Source organism: Myotis lucifugus, unplaced genomic scaffold (assembly GCF_000147115.1).
Source record: "Myotis lucifugus unplaced genomic scaffold, Myoluc2.0 scaffold_353, whole genome shotgun sequence".
NCBI lineage: Eukaryota > Metazoa > Chordata > Mammalia > Chiroptera > Vespertilionidae > Myotis > Myotis lucifugus.
The window spans coordinates 957,086-977,129 of record NW_005871401.1 but is presented as its reverse complement, the minus strand read 5'-3'; the positions used below and the strand labels follow the sequence as shown (position 1 = coordinate 977,129).

General features: G+C 41.4%; 1 protein-coding gene across 1 annotated transcript; it reads right to left on the bottom strand.

Annotated features, from left to right (window-relative positions):
* Positions 1-715: 715 nt before the first annotated feature.
* ETNPPL (ethanolamine-phosphate phospho-lyase) lies at positions 716-19,951 on the bottom strand. The gene is made up of 13 exons (XM_006101374.3): positions 19,775-19,951; positions 16,920-17,038; positions 16,494-16,653; positions 12,805-12,879; positions 9,191-9,281; positions 8,207-8,323; positions 6,925-7,007; positions 5,828-6,053; positions 4,785-4,939; positions 4,082-4,171; positions 3,745-3,875; positions 2,454-2,524; positions 716-1,277 (listed from the first exon to the last, which is right to left on the bottom strand). The coding sequence occupies exons 1-13, from the start codon at positions 19,828-19,830 to the stop codon at positions 1,149-1,151; spliced, it is 1,503 nt and encodes a 500-aa protein (XP_006101436.1). The 5' UTR covers positions 19,831-19,951; the 3' UTR covers positions 716-1,148.
* Between the last annotated feature and the right edge of the window lie 93 nt (positions 19,952-20,044).

Sequence of the window (20,044 nt, the reverse complement as noted above, 5' to 3'; positions counted from 1 at the left end):
CTTGCTGCTTTTAAGATTCTCTCTTTGTCTTTTGCTCTTGGCATTTTAATTATGATGTGTTGTGGTGTGGTCCTCTTTGGATTCCTTTTGTTTGGGGTTCTCTGTGCTTCCTGGACTTGTAAGTCTATTTCTTTCCCCAGGTAGGGAAAGTTTTCTGTCATTATTTCTTCAAATAGGTTTCCAATATCTTGCTCTCTCTCTTTTCTGGCACCCCCATAATTTGGATGTTGGTACACTTGAAGTTGTCCCAGAGGCTCCTTACACTATCTTCATATTTTTGGATTCTTTTTTCTTTTTGTTTTTCCAGTTGGGTGTGTGTGTGTGTGTGTGTGTGTGTGTGTGTGTGTGACAAACTTGATGGTGAGAAAAGGACGTTTGGTTCAAAGTTAATTTCTTACCTGCCAGGTAAGGCACTTGCCAGGGTGACACAACCGGGGTAGACAAAGTCTGCTGACTGTGAACAGGGCTTTGGCTCCTGCTGCGGTTCCAGTGCCTCCTGAGAGTGTTACTGCCGTGCTCCTTGTCCCCTGACCCAAGTCCTCAGGAGCGTGATTCACTGAGTCCCAGTTTCCCGCCGGAGGTCTGGATTATTCATTCACTTTTTAACATTTGCTGTATGTTATTTTTCCCCCCAAAATGACTTTGATTTTACCACCCCAACTCTTAATATTCTTTGCAAAAGAAGAATAAACACCTTGCTAGTAAAAACTGTTTGGTTTACATCATCTTTTATTTAATTATAGTCCATAAATATATACCAAAGAAATCATTATAGAATTCATATTTTAAGGCACGAAGTCTCCAAAGTTAAGGAACCTATTGTACGTTGCTCTCTCATTTCAAACATTAAAACATCAAAAGTAAAACTGCCAACATAATATTCAACTTAAACCTTAAATTTAGTGGAATAAATTAAGTATATTCAGGAAGTTCAAGTAAGGAATCAACAGGCTGGAGGCTGAACTAATAATCTTGACATGGTTTGATCATCACTTGGTTTATTCTTTCTACTCATTTACCTTTTTTTATTGACCAATCTATATGGAATGCAAATTTTACTTTTTGAGAGTACAGAGAGCTGTTAAGAAGACACTTCCATTCGTTCTCTGTAACTCAGGACGTTTATCTTGCTTTGAAACATAAATCTTTCATGTCTTGAGCCTCTTGCTGAGCTGTGACTGCTTATCTGTGCACAACCCATTTCTCTTCTGGCTGGGATTTTCTTTCTGCTCTGGGGCCCCTTCACTGAGCAATTCCACGTGGGCTTCCTTAGGCTTCTGCAAGACAGGCGTGCAAAGTGCAGTGGCACCCACCTCTAACCAGCCCAGCCTCCCAAAGGCTGACCCACAGGCCGACAGACAAACACAACCCACAGGAGAACACAACACAACACAACACAACACAACACAACACAACACATCACAACACATAGCACAACCGGGTTGTTCCTCCCTCCCCCTGGTAAGTATCTTCCATAGACATTTGAAATGGGATGTCAACATAAAATCTGGGATTCCAAGCCAACATTTCAGAAACGTGTGTTAACTTTGCTAGCTCCAAAGTAGGATTTCCCCTGGTGAACCCCTTTCGGAAGCTCCTTTTCAATGCTTGCTGAGCACTTACACCTGCGCTCTGTCCTAGGCAGATTAGCTACTCTCGAACCGCAGGTAATCATTGATTTCTAGAGTTAGTTTGTGCTGTACCGAGAGGCAGAAGCAGATCTTATTAGCAAATCATTTGCTCTCATTCAAACGGCCTAATGCTTTTCACTGAGGAAAAGGACTTTGCTGACCACTGGATGTGCAGGCGGGCTCAAGGCACTGATGGTTCTTTATTTATAAACAAATTATGCAACAAAGCCTCTCAGGGTTTTGGCCTTACTGTTTCCCGCCCTGGGGGAGCTCTTTCTCCCACCGGGCAGCTCAGGGAGGGGATGGAAAGGCCCTCCGCTGGAAGTGCATCCAAGGCAGAACCAGGCCACTGGCTGCCAGGCGGTTTCCAGGCTCCGGAGGCCATTCGAAGTTTCGACTTTAGTTCACTTCTGGACCAAACTCTGGCATGTTGGCGCCACGCTGCTAATGCTTCTGCTGACTTTACAGAGTGGTGTGTGAGAATCTGAGGCAGCATCAGGCGGTCTCAGAGCAAACAAGAAGGCGTTTAGGATGAGAAATCATCTCTATAAAATCTGAAGGCCCTCTTTATGCCCCTGAGAGGTTTTGGTGGTTGTTGTGGGAATGATCCTAGCGGGATGGTTCTGTGGTTTATTCCTTTCAAGCGGCCTGACACACACTTGAAATTCGGTTGTGTACTCAAAACTGCAATAAGCCCACCCTAGCAAAGGTGGGTTTTATTCTATAGGTCATTGTACAATTTTTTTAAAAATTGCATTTCTTTTTCATAAATTCCTAAAGCTTTCCACTTTCCCCCTAAAAAATAAAGTAGCTGATTCTTACCTTTGTTCTGCCTGGTGTATTCTCAGAGATCGTCACACCCTCAGGGTTGGTTCCAATGGCTTCTTCTAAAACTACGTTAAGGAGGGCACAGTAGAGGAGACAGAACATAAAAAATCTCAAAAACCCCTTTTGGTATCTATAGGAATACTCTTAAGAATAGAGAGGTAAGTTGTTAGAAGACTGTGTCACTAAGCAAATGGCTGCTTTTAAGCTTTTGTAGTGTTTCATCAGTATCATTTACAAGTGGCACGAGAGCCTGTGTTAGCTATGCCTCGGCCACTTTATTCAAAAGAAATTCTTCAGCTCATCATTGATAATGCTTAAGCTCCGAGATGAATTTTAAGTAACAGTGATGGGCTTGCCCCAACCTCTACTCTTTCTATTGCCTGGCCCTTCAAGGGACCAGAGGACAGCACTTGTGTGAGGACAGCTTGCCAGGTTTGGGTGTCAGCATACTCTTGGTCCAAAGGCAGTGACTTATTACAAAGAACTTGGGCTGACCCTCAAGCTGCCAGACATTATCTACTTGTCGGCTACATCGATTCTTGGCTTCTCAGCCTTGTCTTACCCCCAAAAGACTGAGAAGGGAGCAGAGAAGTTGAATCTTAAAAATACAAGTAAAGCAACAACAAAAACGCTAACATTTGACAGGGCTTTATGTTTTCCAACATGGCTTCATATTGTTGGCTTACTTTCTAATCTCAATTTATGCTCATGATAGAAAAATAAATTAACCTAATTCTATAATATAGGTAAACAAAAGATAAATTCCTATGATAGGCTATAATTATAAATGACAAACAAAAGTCCTCAAAAATTATATTGCAATAAGTGAAATACACAAAATCAAGTGATTCAGCATATAACAAATACTTGTGAACCTGTAGTTTATAATTTGTGTTAATACTGTTTGACATATTTTCACAGTGCAATGTTGACATACCATACACTGCAGCATTTGCAGTGCACGGCACAATGTAGACATGCAATTTTTTTTAAAAAGGGAAAATAAATGATAAAAATTAAACTGCACTGTTGCAGTAAAAGCTTAGGTTTAGAGTTATGTGAGGGCAAACAGAAAATCTTGATTTAACGAAGAGCCCATGATGCAGTCATGTTTCAGCTATCTTTTCCTAGTTCTAGAAATATGAAGTTAACATTCATTTCTGCCTGCCTCCTTCACTTGCTTCATGAATAAAAAGATGCAGTCATGTATGACCAGGCCGGGGTTAGGGGTGGAGAGCATGGCGTGTGGGGGGCAAGGAGGAATCTTAAAAATCTGGGAACACACCTGTTAGAATCCCATCGAGTTGGTCCACCAGAAACTTGGCATCTTCTTCAGAGAAGCACATCGGTGGCTTTATTTTAAGCACATTTCTATGAGGCCCATCGGCGCTGAGAAGCACTCGCTTTTCTTTCATCCTAAGCGGGATGCAGGAAACATGTGTGAGTGCATGCAAATGATGGTAAGATTCTTTAAGAATAATATTCTACACGCGAGAAGCCCACACTTATAAGTTGTATGTCTTAAACTTCCCTTATTTGGAGGGGTGGGAGGAAGCGAAAGAAGCTTTCAAGAGGGTGGGCACCCCAGAACCCAGACACCAAACAGCTGGGAGTGCATTTACTTGTAGATAACGTGCTGTGCTTCGGCTGTGGCGGGGGTCCTTCGCTGATGGTCCTTCACTAAGTCGATTCCGATAAAAAGGCCAACACCCCTGAGGGAGGTGAAGAAAGAAAACTTGACGCACACTCTACCAAAGCCTAAGTTGTCGCAACAAGTTAACACGGTCCCCACACTTCAGTCGACTGTGACTCCCTTTAAGGGTCATTGTAATTGATTCTGACTAATCCAAGACACCAATCCAGTGTCCACGCCTCCTCCTAGTTTCCGAAACAAGTTAGTTTTTGCCACCCAATGCCACCCCTCTCTCACTTATTTGTAAAAGGTTTAACAACAACCTCTTCAGATCATTTAGTTTCTCAGGACATTAATGATGATACATATTTATATCTATGTATGCAAAATCACAAGTTTTCCCAGATAGCATTTAAAATAGTTTTGAATAGATCACTTAAAGTTCCTTCTTTTCAGTGCTGAAATTACCACAACTTTATCTTTAAAAAATATAAAAGACATATACCCAAAAGTTAGAAGTTAGCAGGAACAATGATATCTGGGTACTAGATTAAGAATGAGCTTTGTGTTTTCTGTTTTCAGGGTTTTCTAGATTTAATTTTATGTAATTTATTTTAAATTTTATAAGATAGACATAAGCTATTTCATTTGGAAAAATGAATAACTACATAACAGCGCCATGATAAACACACCTGACATCCCCTATCAAAGTGTGCTTAGCCTTCTGTTTCTTCAGTAACTCAGTAAGGTAACCCCCTACTCTTGTGGCATTTCCTTGAAGGTCTTCATTTTCAATTATATCCAGGACAGCCAAAGCAACAGCAGAAGATACTGGATTTCCTCCATACTTCATTCAGAAAAAAAGATAAATGAGAAAACATAATAGTTAAATTAGCGGTATTACTTCATCCATGAGAAACGTGTCTCATACATGAGCAAGTAAAGATATAATTCCAATAACATTCTCTTATGATTTCATTTCATAAATTTAGAACATAGCATGATTCTATTCATTCAGGATTAAAGGGAAATTCATTCCAAATTATATTTTCCATGCTGCATAAAGACTATCAGGAAATATATTGATTCAACCAAACAAAAAATAGACAATGTGTTGGGAATTAAGGATTTCAGAGTGTGGTTCAGTGAGGGGGATATGGATTTTTGCCCTTGAATAGTTGTGTGACAACAGCTAAGCAATGACATTTTCTCCAAATAATTTATGTCATTAGATTTGAATCTTACCTTTAGCTATGCCAAATCTATTACCCATAAGGTATAAACTATAGTAATTTTTCCAAGCTTAAGCTTATTACTTTTTGGGGTAAAACCAAGGAAATAAGATTTCCCAAGTAAAAATTTAGTATCTCCTACAAGAACCATATAACATTTATAGTACTCAATTATCTAAACAGAGATGTTTTGGAACTTAAAATATGATACAAAACAAAGAAATAATATCATCTGCTAGTGAAATATCATAACCTCTTGAGTATAGCAGGACAGCCATCTATTAATGGAATAATTAATAATAACATTTGAGAAGGGAAAGATTCAGAAGGAAAAATGCAAGCATTATTTCAGATAGAATGAAACCGGGTTAGATCAAAGTTTAGCTAGGGTTCTGGGGTGGTTAGCTGGCAATACTGAGCGTTATTTTTCACTATCTAGGCAAGAAGTGTAAGAACAGGCATTATTTAACCTCTCAGCATTAAAGCCAGGCACCAGGATGTACCGTGTTGAAATACTCCATTCCCGAGCTGCAGAAGGCTTCCGCGATTTCTTTGGTTGTGACCACGCACGCCACCGGGTGGCCGTTGCCCATGGGTTTGCCCATTGTGACGATGTCTGGGACAAAGTCCTCGCCATGCATTTGGAAACTCCAGAAATGCTTCCCAACGCGTCCAAAGCCCACCTGAACTTCATCGGCTATAAACACCCCCCCTGCTGCGCGTACATATCTGAAAAGCAAAGGGACAGTCTAATGCCCTCAGGTCGCCGCGAGTCCCCACCCCCGCCCACTAAGGTGCAGATTATTGAGCACTTTAAAAAAAATGTTGCTAATCGGAAGCCTGGAATCGTTGTTAAAAATATTTCAGTGCTCAGAACCCCGAATGACACCTATGTTGTCACTGACTTTGAAATATAACCACATAATCCCCAGATTATATCTATTCTATATTTAGATTGGGGTTTGTGGTCAAGTAAACTCTATGGCAGTTTTGTTTTTTGTTTTTTTAATCCTCACCTGAGGCTATTTCCCCATTGTTTTTTAGAGAGAGTGGAAGAAAGAGGGAAAGACAGAGAGAAATATCCATGTGAGAGAAGCACATGGATTGGTTGCCTCCTGCAGGCGCCCTCCAGGGCCTGGGCGGGGGAGGAGCCTGCAACGGAGGTACCTGCCCTTGACTGGAATCAACCTGGGACCCTTTGGTCCAGGCCCATGGTCTATCCACTGAGCCAAACAGGCTAGATTACGGCGGTATTTTAAGTGGGAAAATTAAGAAGTGAACAGAAGTCATGTTCAGCAGGATTAATCTTCAGTGTTTTGCTAACTGTTAAGGCTTAGGCACGGGCCAATCAGAAAGAATGTCAGGCAAGGGGCTGAGGCAGAGTCCTGGAGGCCCCCTGCTGACCACCCATGTGTAAGCTCTTTATTTGCTGGATCTTGGGGATTTGAAGGAATCCAGGAGTCCTGGGGTGGCAGGCACTCCCAAGTGGCTATTGACTAGCTGGTTTGGAAGTACTTCAATATTTTCACAACCAGTATGGCCCCATAGAATTGTCATGGTGCCCGCAGTGTGACCAAGAATGCCCATGTCAAGTACATACTCTGCCACTTTCTGGAAGTAGCCTGTTGGAGGGATTACTTGTCCGCCACAACTCTGCATGGATTCAGCAATAAAGGCAGCAATCTACAAAAGAGAAGATAGGGTCAAAGTTCATTAGGTCCTCCTCATACCACCTGAAAAAGAGGACTTCTTATAGAGCAGGTTTTTTAAAAAAAGGCTGGGAATGGATCTGTGGCAAGTGGCAAATAGGCCATTTAATTAAAAGGAAAAGATGTCTATGATGAAAAAGCAAGTGATCTGAAGCTTTTGTTTCCGAAATCCTAGGGTATCAATGAAACTACCAGGAGAAATGGAGGAGAGGGAGTTTTCCATTTCTTTATAATTAATTTAAACACTGTTTTCATTAGGATCAATTGAATAAGACTGATGCTCTTTGCTCAGTCTTGATACGAATCTCTTAAAAATGACCCAGGTTCTAACTATATTACTGTGGTGCCCATTCCTCAGCCTGGTGAGATGGGACTGCCTGAGGCTGGAATTTGTACCTAATGAAATGGGAGGATGACTTGAGGCCACACACAAGTTACTGTGTTATATTTCTAGTCCTTGCCCTGAACAGGCTTAACTCAACAGACTTAGGCAAGTCACAACAGGAACTACAGAGAAAGTGTTCTAGAGGCTAAGAAAGGAGTAGAAAATAGATAACACTGAACTAAGAAGAGAAAGCATAGAACTATTGAGATATCAAGTTGAGAGAACCAAGGTAGGATGAAGACTCAGAAAACAGAAAGTCTTTTTCCTGCTCTAGAGGATTGTGGTTCTGTCTTAGAAGCCAGGCCCAGATTGGAAGAATCTTTTTCTGCCGTGACTTACCCAAGCTCCGTGCCTTTGAGAAAGTTGAATCAGTTCAAGGGAAGAACCAAGGTTCCCTTGTGGGTCTGATGCTCCAGGGACGCTCTGTCTGTCCCCTCCTGTCACTGTGTGTTAGTCCTCCTGCTGCTCTGCACTGGGGTAATCTGTCCGTGGCCCATCACCTTCCTTCATCCTCCCTTCCCTGCCCCTTTGGACCACAGCCTGCCTCCCACAACGAAAGTCAGAGCTAGGCCATCAGCTTTGGGACAGGCACGGTGATTGCATTTCCAGGATAAATAAAAATAGTGTGAGAGGCATGACTATAATAATTCACTTTTTGAAATATGTAACCAGAGAAGAACAGACAGGGAATTGAGATCTAATTCTTTTCTATCTCTCCAATGTATCACAATGACTTAAATCCATTTTTATAAAGATGTTAACATGGTTCCAAAGCTGTAAATACACACCTTCCTTCCATTCTTATGAGCTTCTTCAATGATTTTCTTCACTTCATCTGCATAAGCACTGGTTGGGTCTGGATGGTCTTCTCTATATTTTCCTCGGTAAGTATCTGGAATTGGTGCCTGAAAACATCAAATAATAGAGTTTCTATTGATTTGCCTCTTGCACAAAATGAGCTTGTAAAATTTGGCATTTCCCCACAAAAGCATATTGGGAAGGTGACCATGTGGATTTAAGTGACTCTAGGTTCGTTTGTTCTTTTCCCACAGCATTTCTGAATTCGGTGAGTAATGAAATCTTTTCATTGTGAACGGGAGCTTGGATTAGCTCCTAGACCTTTATAAATTATGACTGCACACCTATTCACATAGGGACAAAATTCAAATCAACAGTGTGATTATATTATTGGAAAATTTCAATGAATGGGAACTGTATTAACTATTTTAGATAGAAAATAAACTAACATTTACCAATTATATAGCAAACTGAAATCATTCAGAAAACTCAAGTGTCTTAGCACTGCTTCAAGATCTTAAAATTTTGAAAGAAGCTATTGATGATTCTCTTGAGAAAGTCTACTGATCCTTAATTAAGCCAAATGAAATTTACTGTTTGTTGAAACAAGCCAATTTAATTGGTTTATTTTACTTAATAAATCTAGGTAATAATTTAGCATAGAGCAATTTAATTTTGAGACAGTCATACACACTTAATTGAACTTTGAATTTCAAGGTGACATCAGTGATAGAAAAACGAATTAAAGACCAAAGGGCAAGAAAAATAAACCAGTAACTGTGAATAACAGCTATCACTGCCACTATACTAATTTGCCCATTGTGGTACTCATCAATGGATTGTAAGCCACATCCTCTCATTAACTGCTCTAGATCTGAGTTTCCTTTTCATTTCAATGAAAGGGGTGGACTGGATTATCACTAGGCATTCTTCCAGTTACTAATATTCTCATTCTTGGATTCTAAAATACTTACCACATGCACAAATTCTTTCTTGACATCTTTTCCCTTTCTAAATTTATATGGACTGATCTCAATTAAAGATGTTAGGTGACCATGGTAAGCACTGAAAAGAAAAAAAAACCCCAGTAAACTAAATTGCTCAAAGAAGATTGTTTATCTAGCATAGGAAGAATAATATTACATCTCATCCAGGGAGAATCTCAATATTGGTGCCAGATTTAACAGTATGGGATCTAATTTTTCATGGCAAGACTGGCCATTTAATTTGTCCAATTCTTTTTATTCATGTAATAAAATACATGGAAAGCCAAATATGTATCCTCATAAAAAATTTCTTTTTAGCCAGAAAAGAACTTAATATTTTAAAATTGTATCTGTTAACTTAGATAGTCCATATGTAAAAATATTATTTTCTATAGCTTCGTGAACAACTTCTTAAATGTATTTGATAGTTACATTTCAGTAAATTTTAAAAAGAACACTATATCATGTAATGGGCTATGTTTCTGTTTGGGATGATTTCCAAAGGATGTCCAGTTGCATATATCAGGCAAATACAAGTTGATAAGGAACAGAAGAACTAAGATTGAGAGGTGATCGAGTGGCTATGAAATTCCTTTCTTTCACTTAAAATACAGGTGGCTCTGATATTCTCTTTTCTGTTTCTTGCCCAGAGATATAATTGAGAGATCTGCAAAATAAATTATAAAAGGCCCATGAAAAGATAAAGCAAAGAGGGAGCGCTTTCTTTACCATAGTTTAAACCCTGCTACAGAGCTGTGGTAATACAATTAGTACGGCCTTGGAAACAGACCAGGGAGACGACTAGGACAGAAGGCGACCTCAGAGACACATCCGCACAGAAATGGTCACACTGGGACTCCAGGAGGATTCAATATGAGGAGTAATTATTAAAACAAAAAAGACTATCTTTGTGACCTGGGAGTTGAGAAAGAGATATTAATAAAGCTAAGAAAACACAAAGCACAAGATGAAAATTTTATCTATTTGATCAAAATTAAAGATTTCTGTGGAAGAATTCCAATGACAAAGTTAAAAGACATATGATAGATAGGAAAAAACATATCTGAAATGTCTCAAACTAATGTCTCAGATTAATTCCCAAAATTAATTTTGCCCATATATTAGGATCACTTGGGGAATTTTAAAACAATACTGTTTTCTAGAATCTGCCTCTAGAGATTCTCTTTCATTGGTCGGGCATGGAGCCTGACATTGGTATTAAAAAAAGAAAATCCCCAGGTAATTTTAAAACACAGTCAAGATTTAGATCTCTGATCTAACATAGAAGCAACTGTATACCAACAAGAAAAGGGTGGAATCCCAATAAAAAAATGGGCAAAGAATATGAACAGTAATTTTCAGAAGAGAATTCACAAAGGCATAAGTATATAAAGAGACACTCAAACTCATAATTAGAAAATTGCAAATTGTTTTAAACTTCGGAGTCATTTTATACCTGTTAAACGGGCAAACATCAGAAAAAAATTAGAAAGCAGAATAGGTTTTTTTGAAAAATGGAAAATTTCATGCATTGTGTAGTGTTGCAACCATTTTTGGAGGTGGATCTGGCAGTATTTAGTAAATCAGCAATGTGTATAGTACCCCTATGGTCTAGCAATCCTGTTTCTGCGCATTTATTCCTAAGAAATTCTTGGAAAGGTCCGTAGGGCACATGTACAAGGATGCCCACTGCAGCGCTGTCTGTGGTAGCTGGGGGTAAAGGGCATTCGCAGTGTCCATCTCTGGGGGGAACAATGTGCAACAGTTCTAGCTGCGCTGTCCCCCATGACAGCCACACCCACATGCAGCTATTGAGCACTTGGAGTGCTGCTAGGCTGAATTGAGATGTGCTGTAAGTGTAAAACACACATTGGATTTTAAAGACAATACCAAGAGAGAGCGAGAGAGAGAATGCTCAATGTCTTTCATAATGATCACCTGTTGAAATGATATGTCGGGTATAGTGGCTAATAGAAAATTGTAAATTCCCTATGTGGCTCAAATTATATTTCTATCGGACAGCACTGAATTAGAATAGATGTACGGCCATCAACATGGAATCTTGAAACAGTGCTGATGGAAAAAAGTCAGAATCAGAAAGAGATCTATAGCAATGTTTGCAAAAGTAAAACAGAAGCACATAAAATAATATACATTTTACAAAAATAAAAGATATACATTAGATGTATGAGAATAGTTGTCTATAAGTGGGGAAGAATGGGAATAAAATAGAACAAAAAAATCAACTGTGGTAGCCACCCTGCCCCCAAGATGCCTCAGAACTGAAGAATATGTTACATGGCAAAGGGGACTTTGCAGATGTGATTGAATTATGGATCATGAGGGAGAGACAATCCCTGAGGGTCCAATGTAATCACAAGTCTTTGTAAGTGAAAGGAGCCAGGGGGATGGTGTTCAGAAACATGGGAGGTGATGTGGGGATGCAAGCAGAGGCTGCTGTAATGCAAAGGCCGGCTCTGAAGATGAAGGAAGGGACCATGAGCCGAGGAATGCAGGCAGCCCCTAGAAGCTGCACAAAGCAAGGAATGGATTCTCCCCTAAAGCCTCCAGAGGAAGCCAGCCCTGCTGACACCTTGATTTTCGCCCTGTGGGAACCATTTGGACTCTGTCTTACAGAGCTGTAAGAGAATATATTTGTGTTACTTAAGCCACTAAGTTAGTGGTCATCTGTTACAGCAACAATAGAAAACCAATAAACCAACCAACACATAGAATGGGAGAGGCCTACAGAGGGCAAGAAATAAGGTACATGTGCAATTCAACCCTCTGTGTCGAAGTGGGGGGTGGAGAGGTAGGAAACAATTTAAAAGAAGAAAAAAATCTCCTTAGTAAGGGTTGAAGCTGTTGGATTGCTTGTTTAAAATGTAATACATTTACATTTGGGAGGTAAAATTAAATAGTGATCATTAATAGTCATTAACTTTTACTTGGCTCCTTGTTTTCTTTAAAATTTGCTCTAGCCGTAACCGGTTTGGCTCAGTGGATAGAGCGTTGGCCTGCAGACTGAAAGGTCCCGGGGTCAGGAAACAATTTAAAAGAAGAAAAAAAATCTCCTTAGTAAAGGTTGAAGCTGTTGGATTGCTTGTTTAAAATGTAATACATTTACATTTGGGAGGTAAAATTAAATAGTGATCATTAATAGTCATTAACTTTTACTTGGTTCCTTGTTTTCTTTAAAATTTGCTCTAAATGATTATCTTTTAAATTAATTACAGTGCATAATCACAACAGTGAAGTGAATGCTTGGACTTTTAAGAAACTAATTGTATTTTTACTTTGAAAAATATTTATACATAAAGTGGCCCAATAAATAGTTAATGTGTGAAAAGTAAGCCCAGATTCATGCAAGCCCATGAGACCATAAGCACAGCACCCAATAGAGCCTCCAGTTTGTAGGTACTTAGAAGGAAATAAGTCTCCTGCAGGCCTGGACTGGCCTTGATACCCTAATACAAGTAAAAACCACTGTGCCACACACCCAGCCTCCTCTACATGTGTTTATGGTATTAGTATGGACAGGGTCAATACGATTTTGTCTCTAAAGGGGCTTCTTGCTTAGAAATCTTGCGTCCAAGACTTACTGGTCAAGAGTGATCACATCTTGGTGGCCCCTGAACTGCCGAGCCAGGCGTAAGGCTAAGTCATTGGCTTCAGATCTATAAGACAACATAGAGGGAACAATGTTAAATAAACTCTTTTTAAAATATTTCAAAATTTGAATTAAAAAGTTGTAAGATTCTAATTGCAGTAGTTTTCCTTATCTGAGGGGCATGCGTTCCAAGACTCCCAGCAGATGTACGAAACCGTGGATAGTACCAAACCCCATATATACCATTTTCCTCCTATATACACATATCTATGAGAGTTTAATTTATAAGTTAGGCACAGTAAGAGATTAACAACAATAACTAACAATCAAATAGAACAATTATAACAATATACTGTAATGAAAGTTCTGTGAATGTGATATCTCTCTCTCTCTCTACTGGAACTCATGTTTTAACTCAAAGGAAGCACTTTTCAGCTTCTCTTTGCATATCTGACTGTCAGCACCACTCTTTGTGCTTTGGGGCCATTATTCAGTAAAATCAGTGCCCCTTGACACTGTGACAGCGTGGGGGATCACTGAGGGGGCACTAAGTGACTAGTGGGCAGGGGATGCGTACACTGTGGATACACTGGAAAAAGGAATGAGTCACGTCCCAGGCAGGACAGAGCCAGATGGCACGAGATTTCATCATGTTACTCAGAATGGCCCATATTTTCAGACCACGATTGGCCACGGGTAACTGAAACCGGGGAAAGAGAAATCTTGAAATAAGGGGTGGGGAACATTGTATTCAGAAATGTATTAAGAAATAAGTTGAGCCAAACCGGTTTGGCTCAGTGGATAGATTGTGGATACACTGGAAAAAGGTCCCAGGTTCGATTCCGGTCAAGGGCATGTACCTTGGTTGCGGGCACATCCCCAGTAGGGAGTGTGCAGGAGGCAGCTGGTTGATGTTTCTCTCTCATCGATGTTTCTAACTCTCTATCCCTCTCCCTTCCTCTCTGTAAAAAATCAATAAAAAATATATTAAAAAAAGAAATAAGTTGAACTCCACTCCTTCACCTTTGATCTTGCCCATCCAACAATATCCTGCTAATAAAGTTCACCAGGTGTCTTCAATATAGAATGAGACACAGAAGAAACAGTACAAATGAGGGATATGCTGCCCATTTCACAGGTTAGCGGAGTTCAGCCACATCAGTAGGTGATTAACTTTGAGGACATTCAGAAGCCTGATCTCCCTGGGAGGAATGGGAGTGTGGGGGCCCATTATTCTTGGCCACTAAAGTCTGTTGTTCTGGCCCACTATTTAATTAATTTCTTATCTATAAGATGAAGATCATAATTTTTCAACCTGGTTCAGAGAGTCTAACTATACTACTCAGACACAGGGGAAGAATATAATCACTTGTGCAATGCTGTCTGTGCCAGACATCATGGTGTGTGTTTTGCTTGTATTTATTCTCATAATTATTCTAACAGGCTAGTATTGTCATCTCCTTTTTATAAATGAGGAAACAGCCTCGGAGAGCATAAGTGACCAGAATGAGTTCTCACAGCTAAGAAGTAGAGTCAGGTTTCAGACTGAAGCCTGTTTAACTTCAAGATTATTCTGTGTACTATCCCAGGCTCTATCGCCTCTAGTCTTTGGGGACAGCCTTCTTTTTCTTCTTTTTTTTAAAATATATTTTTTATTTATTTCAGAGAGAAAGGGATAGGGAGAGAGAGAGATAGAAACATCAATGATGATACAGAATCATTGATTGGCTGCCTCCTGCACGCCCTCTACTGGGGATCAAGCCCACAAACTAGGCATGTCCCCTTGACAGGAATCAAACCTGGGACCTTTCAGTCCACAGGCCAACACTCCATCCATTGAGCCAAACTGGCTAGGGTGGGAACAGCCTTCTTTGAAGACAGTATTCTCTGGGGCTAATCCCTCTCTGGCGGTATAGGATTATTTGTCAGTAAAAGTCAATTATGATATTTAGTTTATTAAAAGTAAGAATGCTTTATAACAACCTATCTTAATTCCTTTTTATCCAGTGTTTTTTTAATGTTTTATTGATTTGAGAGAGAGAGAGAGAGAGAGAGAGGAGAGAGAGAGAGAGAGAGAGAGAGAGAGAGAGAGAGAGAGAGACATTAATGTGATAGAGAAACATTGATCGGTTGTCTCCTGCACGCAACCAACTGGTGATTGAACCCGAAACCCAGGCATGCACCCTGACCAGAAATCAAACTGGCAACCTTTTGGGGCACAGGATGATGCTCAACTGAGACACCCTGCTCAGTGTTAAATATCTTATTTATTTACAAAGAAAAAAGAATGATCTTCTTGTTTAAAATTTGCTACTAAAATATCTCGTTGAGAAGAGAAAAATGAATTATGGAATCATATAATTAAACATGTACAGAATTTCTAATAGCTAATTTTAACACATATAAATCATTTAAAATATAAGTTTATGCTGAATATACAAGTTTCCTCCCAATATAACATTGCATTATGAGCTTTTCACATGTCATTAGGCATGTAATTTCAAAACATACTTTTTTGTGTGTGTTAATCCTCACCCAAGAATATTTTTTCCCCATTGATTTTTTTAGAGAGAGTGGAAGGGAGGGGAGAGACAGAGAGAGAGAAACATCAATGTGAGAGAGACACATCAACTGGTTGCCTTGCATACTTGCCCCGATGGGGGCCAGGGATCCAGCCTGCAACCCAGTTACATGCCATTGACCAAAATCAAACCCAAGACCCTTCAGTCTGTGGGCTGATGCTCTAACCACTGAACAACATTGGCTAGCTCAAAACACACTTTTAATGTCTGCGCAATATTCCAGAATAGATATGTAATAATTTGAATTTACAGAATTTGAAAGTTGGAATGTATCTATTCACCTTAATTTTTTCTTCCTTTCCATTGTGTTTGTGTTGTGGAAATATGTTCTTGTGCCTAAGTAAACAAAGCAATCACAAATCTTACTAAAACCCTGGCTAGGCAGCTCAGTTGGTGGGAGCACAGACCTGTATACTGAAAAGATTACAGGTGTGGTCCCTGGGTGGGTTGTGTAGGGAAAGCAACCGATCGATGTTTCTCTCTCACATTGATTTTTCCCTCTCCCTCTTTCTCCCTTCCTCTCTCTCCAAAATCAGTAAACATATCATCGGGTGAGGATTTAAAAAAATCTTACAAAAGTAATAGCTTGTTCAGTAGAGTTCTTTCTTTGATAAATTTCCTCATTCATGCTTTGAAAGGACTAAGCTGGTGGGTTCTTTAGCTACTTACTCTCCTGTTGGGAGAGATGAGTGTCATTTGATGAGTTAGGTTTTCTCACATGAGCACCAGACCTGAATGTTTTTTGCAATGGATGGCCCAAGTATCAACCCTTTTGGGATACTTAAACGGATGCCTTCCCATCTTTCACCAGGAAAGCCATGGCAATAAAAAGTTGAGTGCATGCACAGGAACCATCGGACTGTTGTTATAGGCTGTGCTCAGGAGCCTCGGAACAGGCTGTCTGGTGTCGTATGTACAAGGCTCATGGAGGAAAGCACAGGAACCAGACTGGTCCGGTCCCCAGTGTATGGTCATCCAGTAAACGGCAAGAATGTCAGCAAACCCTGAAAGATCTGTGCTCCACCACGAAAAGGGTTGTGCAAGAGAGCAAACAGAGAGATGGCTGGGAGTGGGATGGGTGGGAAGCCTAGAGACATACCCTGAGTTTGTAAAGTAGCACACAGAGAGCTTCTCTGGCAGGGTCGCGCAGAGGCGCTTGGCGTACTCCACAATGTTGTCGTGGAGGAATCGAGAATTTGTATTTAGCAGTTCCATCTGCTTCATGGCAGCTTTGACCACTTCCGGGTGACAGTGTCCCACTAAAATGTAGGAGACAAAAGCCAAAGAAAGAAGTTACAACACTAAATGCCTGGCAAGTGAGGGGGATTCTGAAGCAAGAAAACAAAGCAGAAGTTGAGCTCCTTTCTGTTCCACATGTTGCTGCAACTTTTCTCTGCTGGGACTATGGCCCCCTGTTCAGCAAAGGAACTGCAGCTTCTGGAATTCCTGGGGCAAATACTAATGGTGCCACGTCTGCCTTACTCCATGAAGGTACCCTCCAGACACAACCAGGAAGGGCAGTTACCATGGGCGACGTTGTTGATGCAGTCCAGGTACTGTTCCCCTTTCTCGTCAAACATGTACTGCCGCTGGGCTCGCACTATTTTGATGGGGTCCGCAGCAAAGAAGATTTTGCAGGAAGGCCTAGAAATAATGAAAGGGAACATTCTGGTCTGCTAGGACTGCTCAGTGTTTTTCCTTCTCAATGAAGGTCAGGATAAGTGGAAAATTACAATTACATCAAGAAAAGGGAAAACACAACCTGGGTGACAAACTTTAAAAAAAAATATTTCATATCAGCCTGGAACCTTTTATCTTCATCCCGCATTCGTGACACTGCTCACATTTCTTATTGTTGTATTAAATTTGCCACGATTGGACAATACTATTTAAAGGCACACAGGTCAATTCCCATTGCTCTAGTTACATGAACCAATAACTAATTTTCCTTTGGGAAATTTTGTTCTACCAGGGAAAAAAACTCCACCAAACTTTTTTTTTTTTGGTTTTTTTTAGGCTTATTATGAGTCAGGAACTGGCAGATATTACAAATATTATCTCATTTAACCCTCCCAACAATGATATGAAATAGGGGTTATTATTGTTCTCATTTTTATAGGTGAGGAAACTGGGGCACAGAAAAATGAAGACATTTGATCCAGGCTACACAGCTAGTAAGAGAGAAAATCAGAATTTGAAAGTACGTAGACCGTCTTACGCCATAGGCCCAGTTAGTGCTTGCTTTCTCTCTCCCCCCTTCTGACCTAATTTATACGACAAATAAACAGCGCTAAAGGCTATTCTAACCCTTTAATCCACTCTTTTGAGCATAAAAAAGTCACCAACATTTTTTGTTATTTGGGAATGTCTGCAGTATAAATGTTAGCAACATAGCAACAAGACCGGGTTTCTGACCTTGGTTCTATGGACCCTTAGAAATGAAAACTGAATATATTATTTTATTTTGGTGATTTTGCATGCAAAAAACCCCCCCCAAGCCCCCACACATTAAAGGTAGTCTGCAGGCTATTTAAATACCTATATATTAAGTTGACAGGCATCTCTTTAGAAAGTATTTTCATTAATGCGAATAGGTCATCTGAAGTTTTAACACTGCCTACGCTAAGTAAAACCAGTATGTGATGTGAATTTCTTATCGGTTCATGCTCAGCTGTTAGTTTATGCTAAGAGTTAAAATCCAAAGAAAACCTTTGTTATGAATGAGAGCTGGAAACTGCAGACTTCACCTTCCCTTGTTATAATGTATTTTCCACCTTGCCCTTCAGACTTTGGTAAAATTCTCCAGTCAGTTCATGGCTAAACGCCGTCTACCACAGAATTTGTTCTGCTCATGTCAGAAATCATTAGGTTTTCATTGGACCCTAACTATATAGGACTGAAAACTAACAGAATGGAGTGGTGATTGGGAAAAGGGAAAGGGGTGACCAGGGAAGGAGGAATCTATTTTGCTTGTACAGTGGGGCTAACCGGCCTCCGAAGTCATTCAGAAACTCCCCGGGGTTGGTATCAGGGGCCTCGGTATGACGAACTGCCTAGCACAGTGGTTCTCAACCTTCCTAATGCCGAGACCCTTTAATACAGTTCCTCCTGTTGTGGTGACCCCCAACCATAAAATTATTTTCGTTGCTACTTCATAACTGTAATTTTGCTACTCTTATGAATCGTAATGTAAATATCTGATATGCAGGATGTATTTTCATTGTTACAAATTGAACATAATTAAAGCACAGTGATTATTCACAAAAACAATATGTAATTATATATGTGTTTTCCGATGGTCTTAGGCGACCCCTGTGAAACGGTCATTCGACCCCCAATGGAGTCGCGACCCACAGGTTGAGAACCGCTGGCCTAGCACTTCTCGGAAGAAGAGGGCCCTGGTTCTGTTCTTCCTTGGGTCCCCAGGCCTCTCTCCAGCCAGCAGCGCTTGCTAATTACTTGTAATTATCGCAGACCCTTGATTTTTACAGGATCCAGCGCTTCGAATAGCCGCAATCATCGTTCGTTTTTGCATGTACCTTAAAAGACAGTCACACAAACAAAAACAACAACAAAAGTAGATCACACTTATTTAATATCATTTGCTCTCTCGTGTGCAGCAGGATGTTATTCCTACTCTTCACAGAAGAGGAAATTTGACAGAGGTCACACAGGTAACAGGACACCCTGCTAGGATCGGAGCCCGGGTCCGACCACGTTCACCAGTCTACCGCCAAGTGGTTTGCAGCGCGGGCAGCACCAGCGCACCCGGAGAGAGCACCGCAGCTTTGAACTGAACTGTGAGTAGCCACGCACCCTTAGCACGGCCGTTTCAAAGTTCTCCACTGGCTGGGTTAACCCTCTACCTCTGAACCGAGCGCGCAATAAGAAAAAGCTCACTTTAACAAGCTGTCAGAATTAGTTTGTTTTCATAATCGTCGTCAGAATAAATATTTCTGAGTTCACAGTTTTTAAAACCTTTCGAGTTCAGTTGGTGGGAGTGGAGGAGAGGTGCGCTTCTTCCTCCCAGCGCCCGTCCCGGGAATGGTGTTCCAGGCCATCGCCCCTCCCGGGGAACTCCTCCCGCGCCCCGCGCCCCGAGCCACGCGCCCCGCTCCCGGGGCTGCAGAGCCGGGACTGCGCGGGGAGGCGGGAGGCGCCCGGGCGGGAGGGGGCGCCCTGCGGGAGGGAGGCGCTCGGGCGGGAGGGGGCGCCCTGCGCAGGTGCGCGGGCGGCGGGCTCGCACGGGTCTAGCAGCAGCTTTAGCGGAGCTTGGGGCGCGCTCCTGGCTGCCCGCTCCCTGCCAGGCTCGGCTCTCCGTCCCCAGCTGTCATGATTTCTCCCTCTCTGCGCCGTCCCTGGGGACCGGGGAGCCCTTACCCGATGTGCTTCTTCCTCAGCGCCAGGGTGTCCTGCTTGCTGTACAGCTCGCACATGGTGGCGGGCGGCCGGGCGCTCCCAGGGGTTCCCCTCTCCTGTCTGCGCGCCTCCTCGCAAGTCAGCGCACTGCCTCACCGGCGGGTCTTTCCTCCCGTTCCCCCGCCTTGGGTGTCCTTGCCCTGGGCTTCGGAGGTCAATGGTGGCATCAACTAGCTAGGGTCATCTCCTTTTAAATCTTGCCCTGCATTTACCCTTCCCCAAGCCCCACCC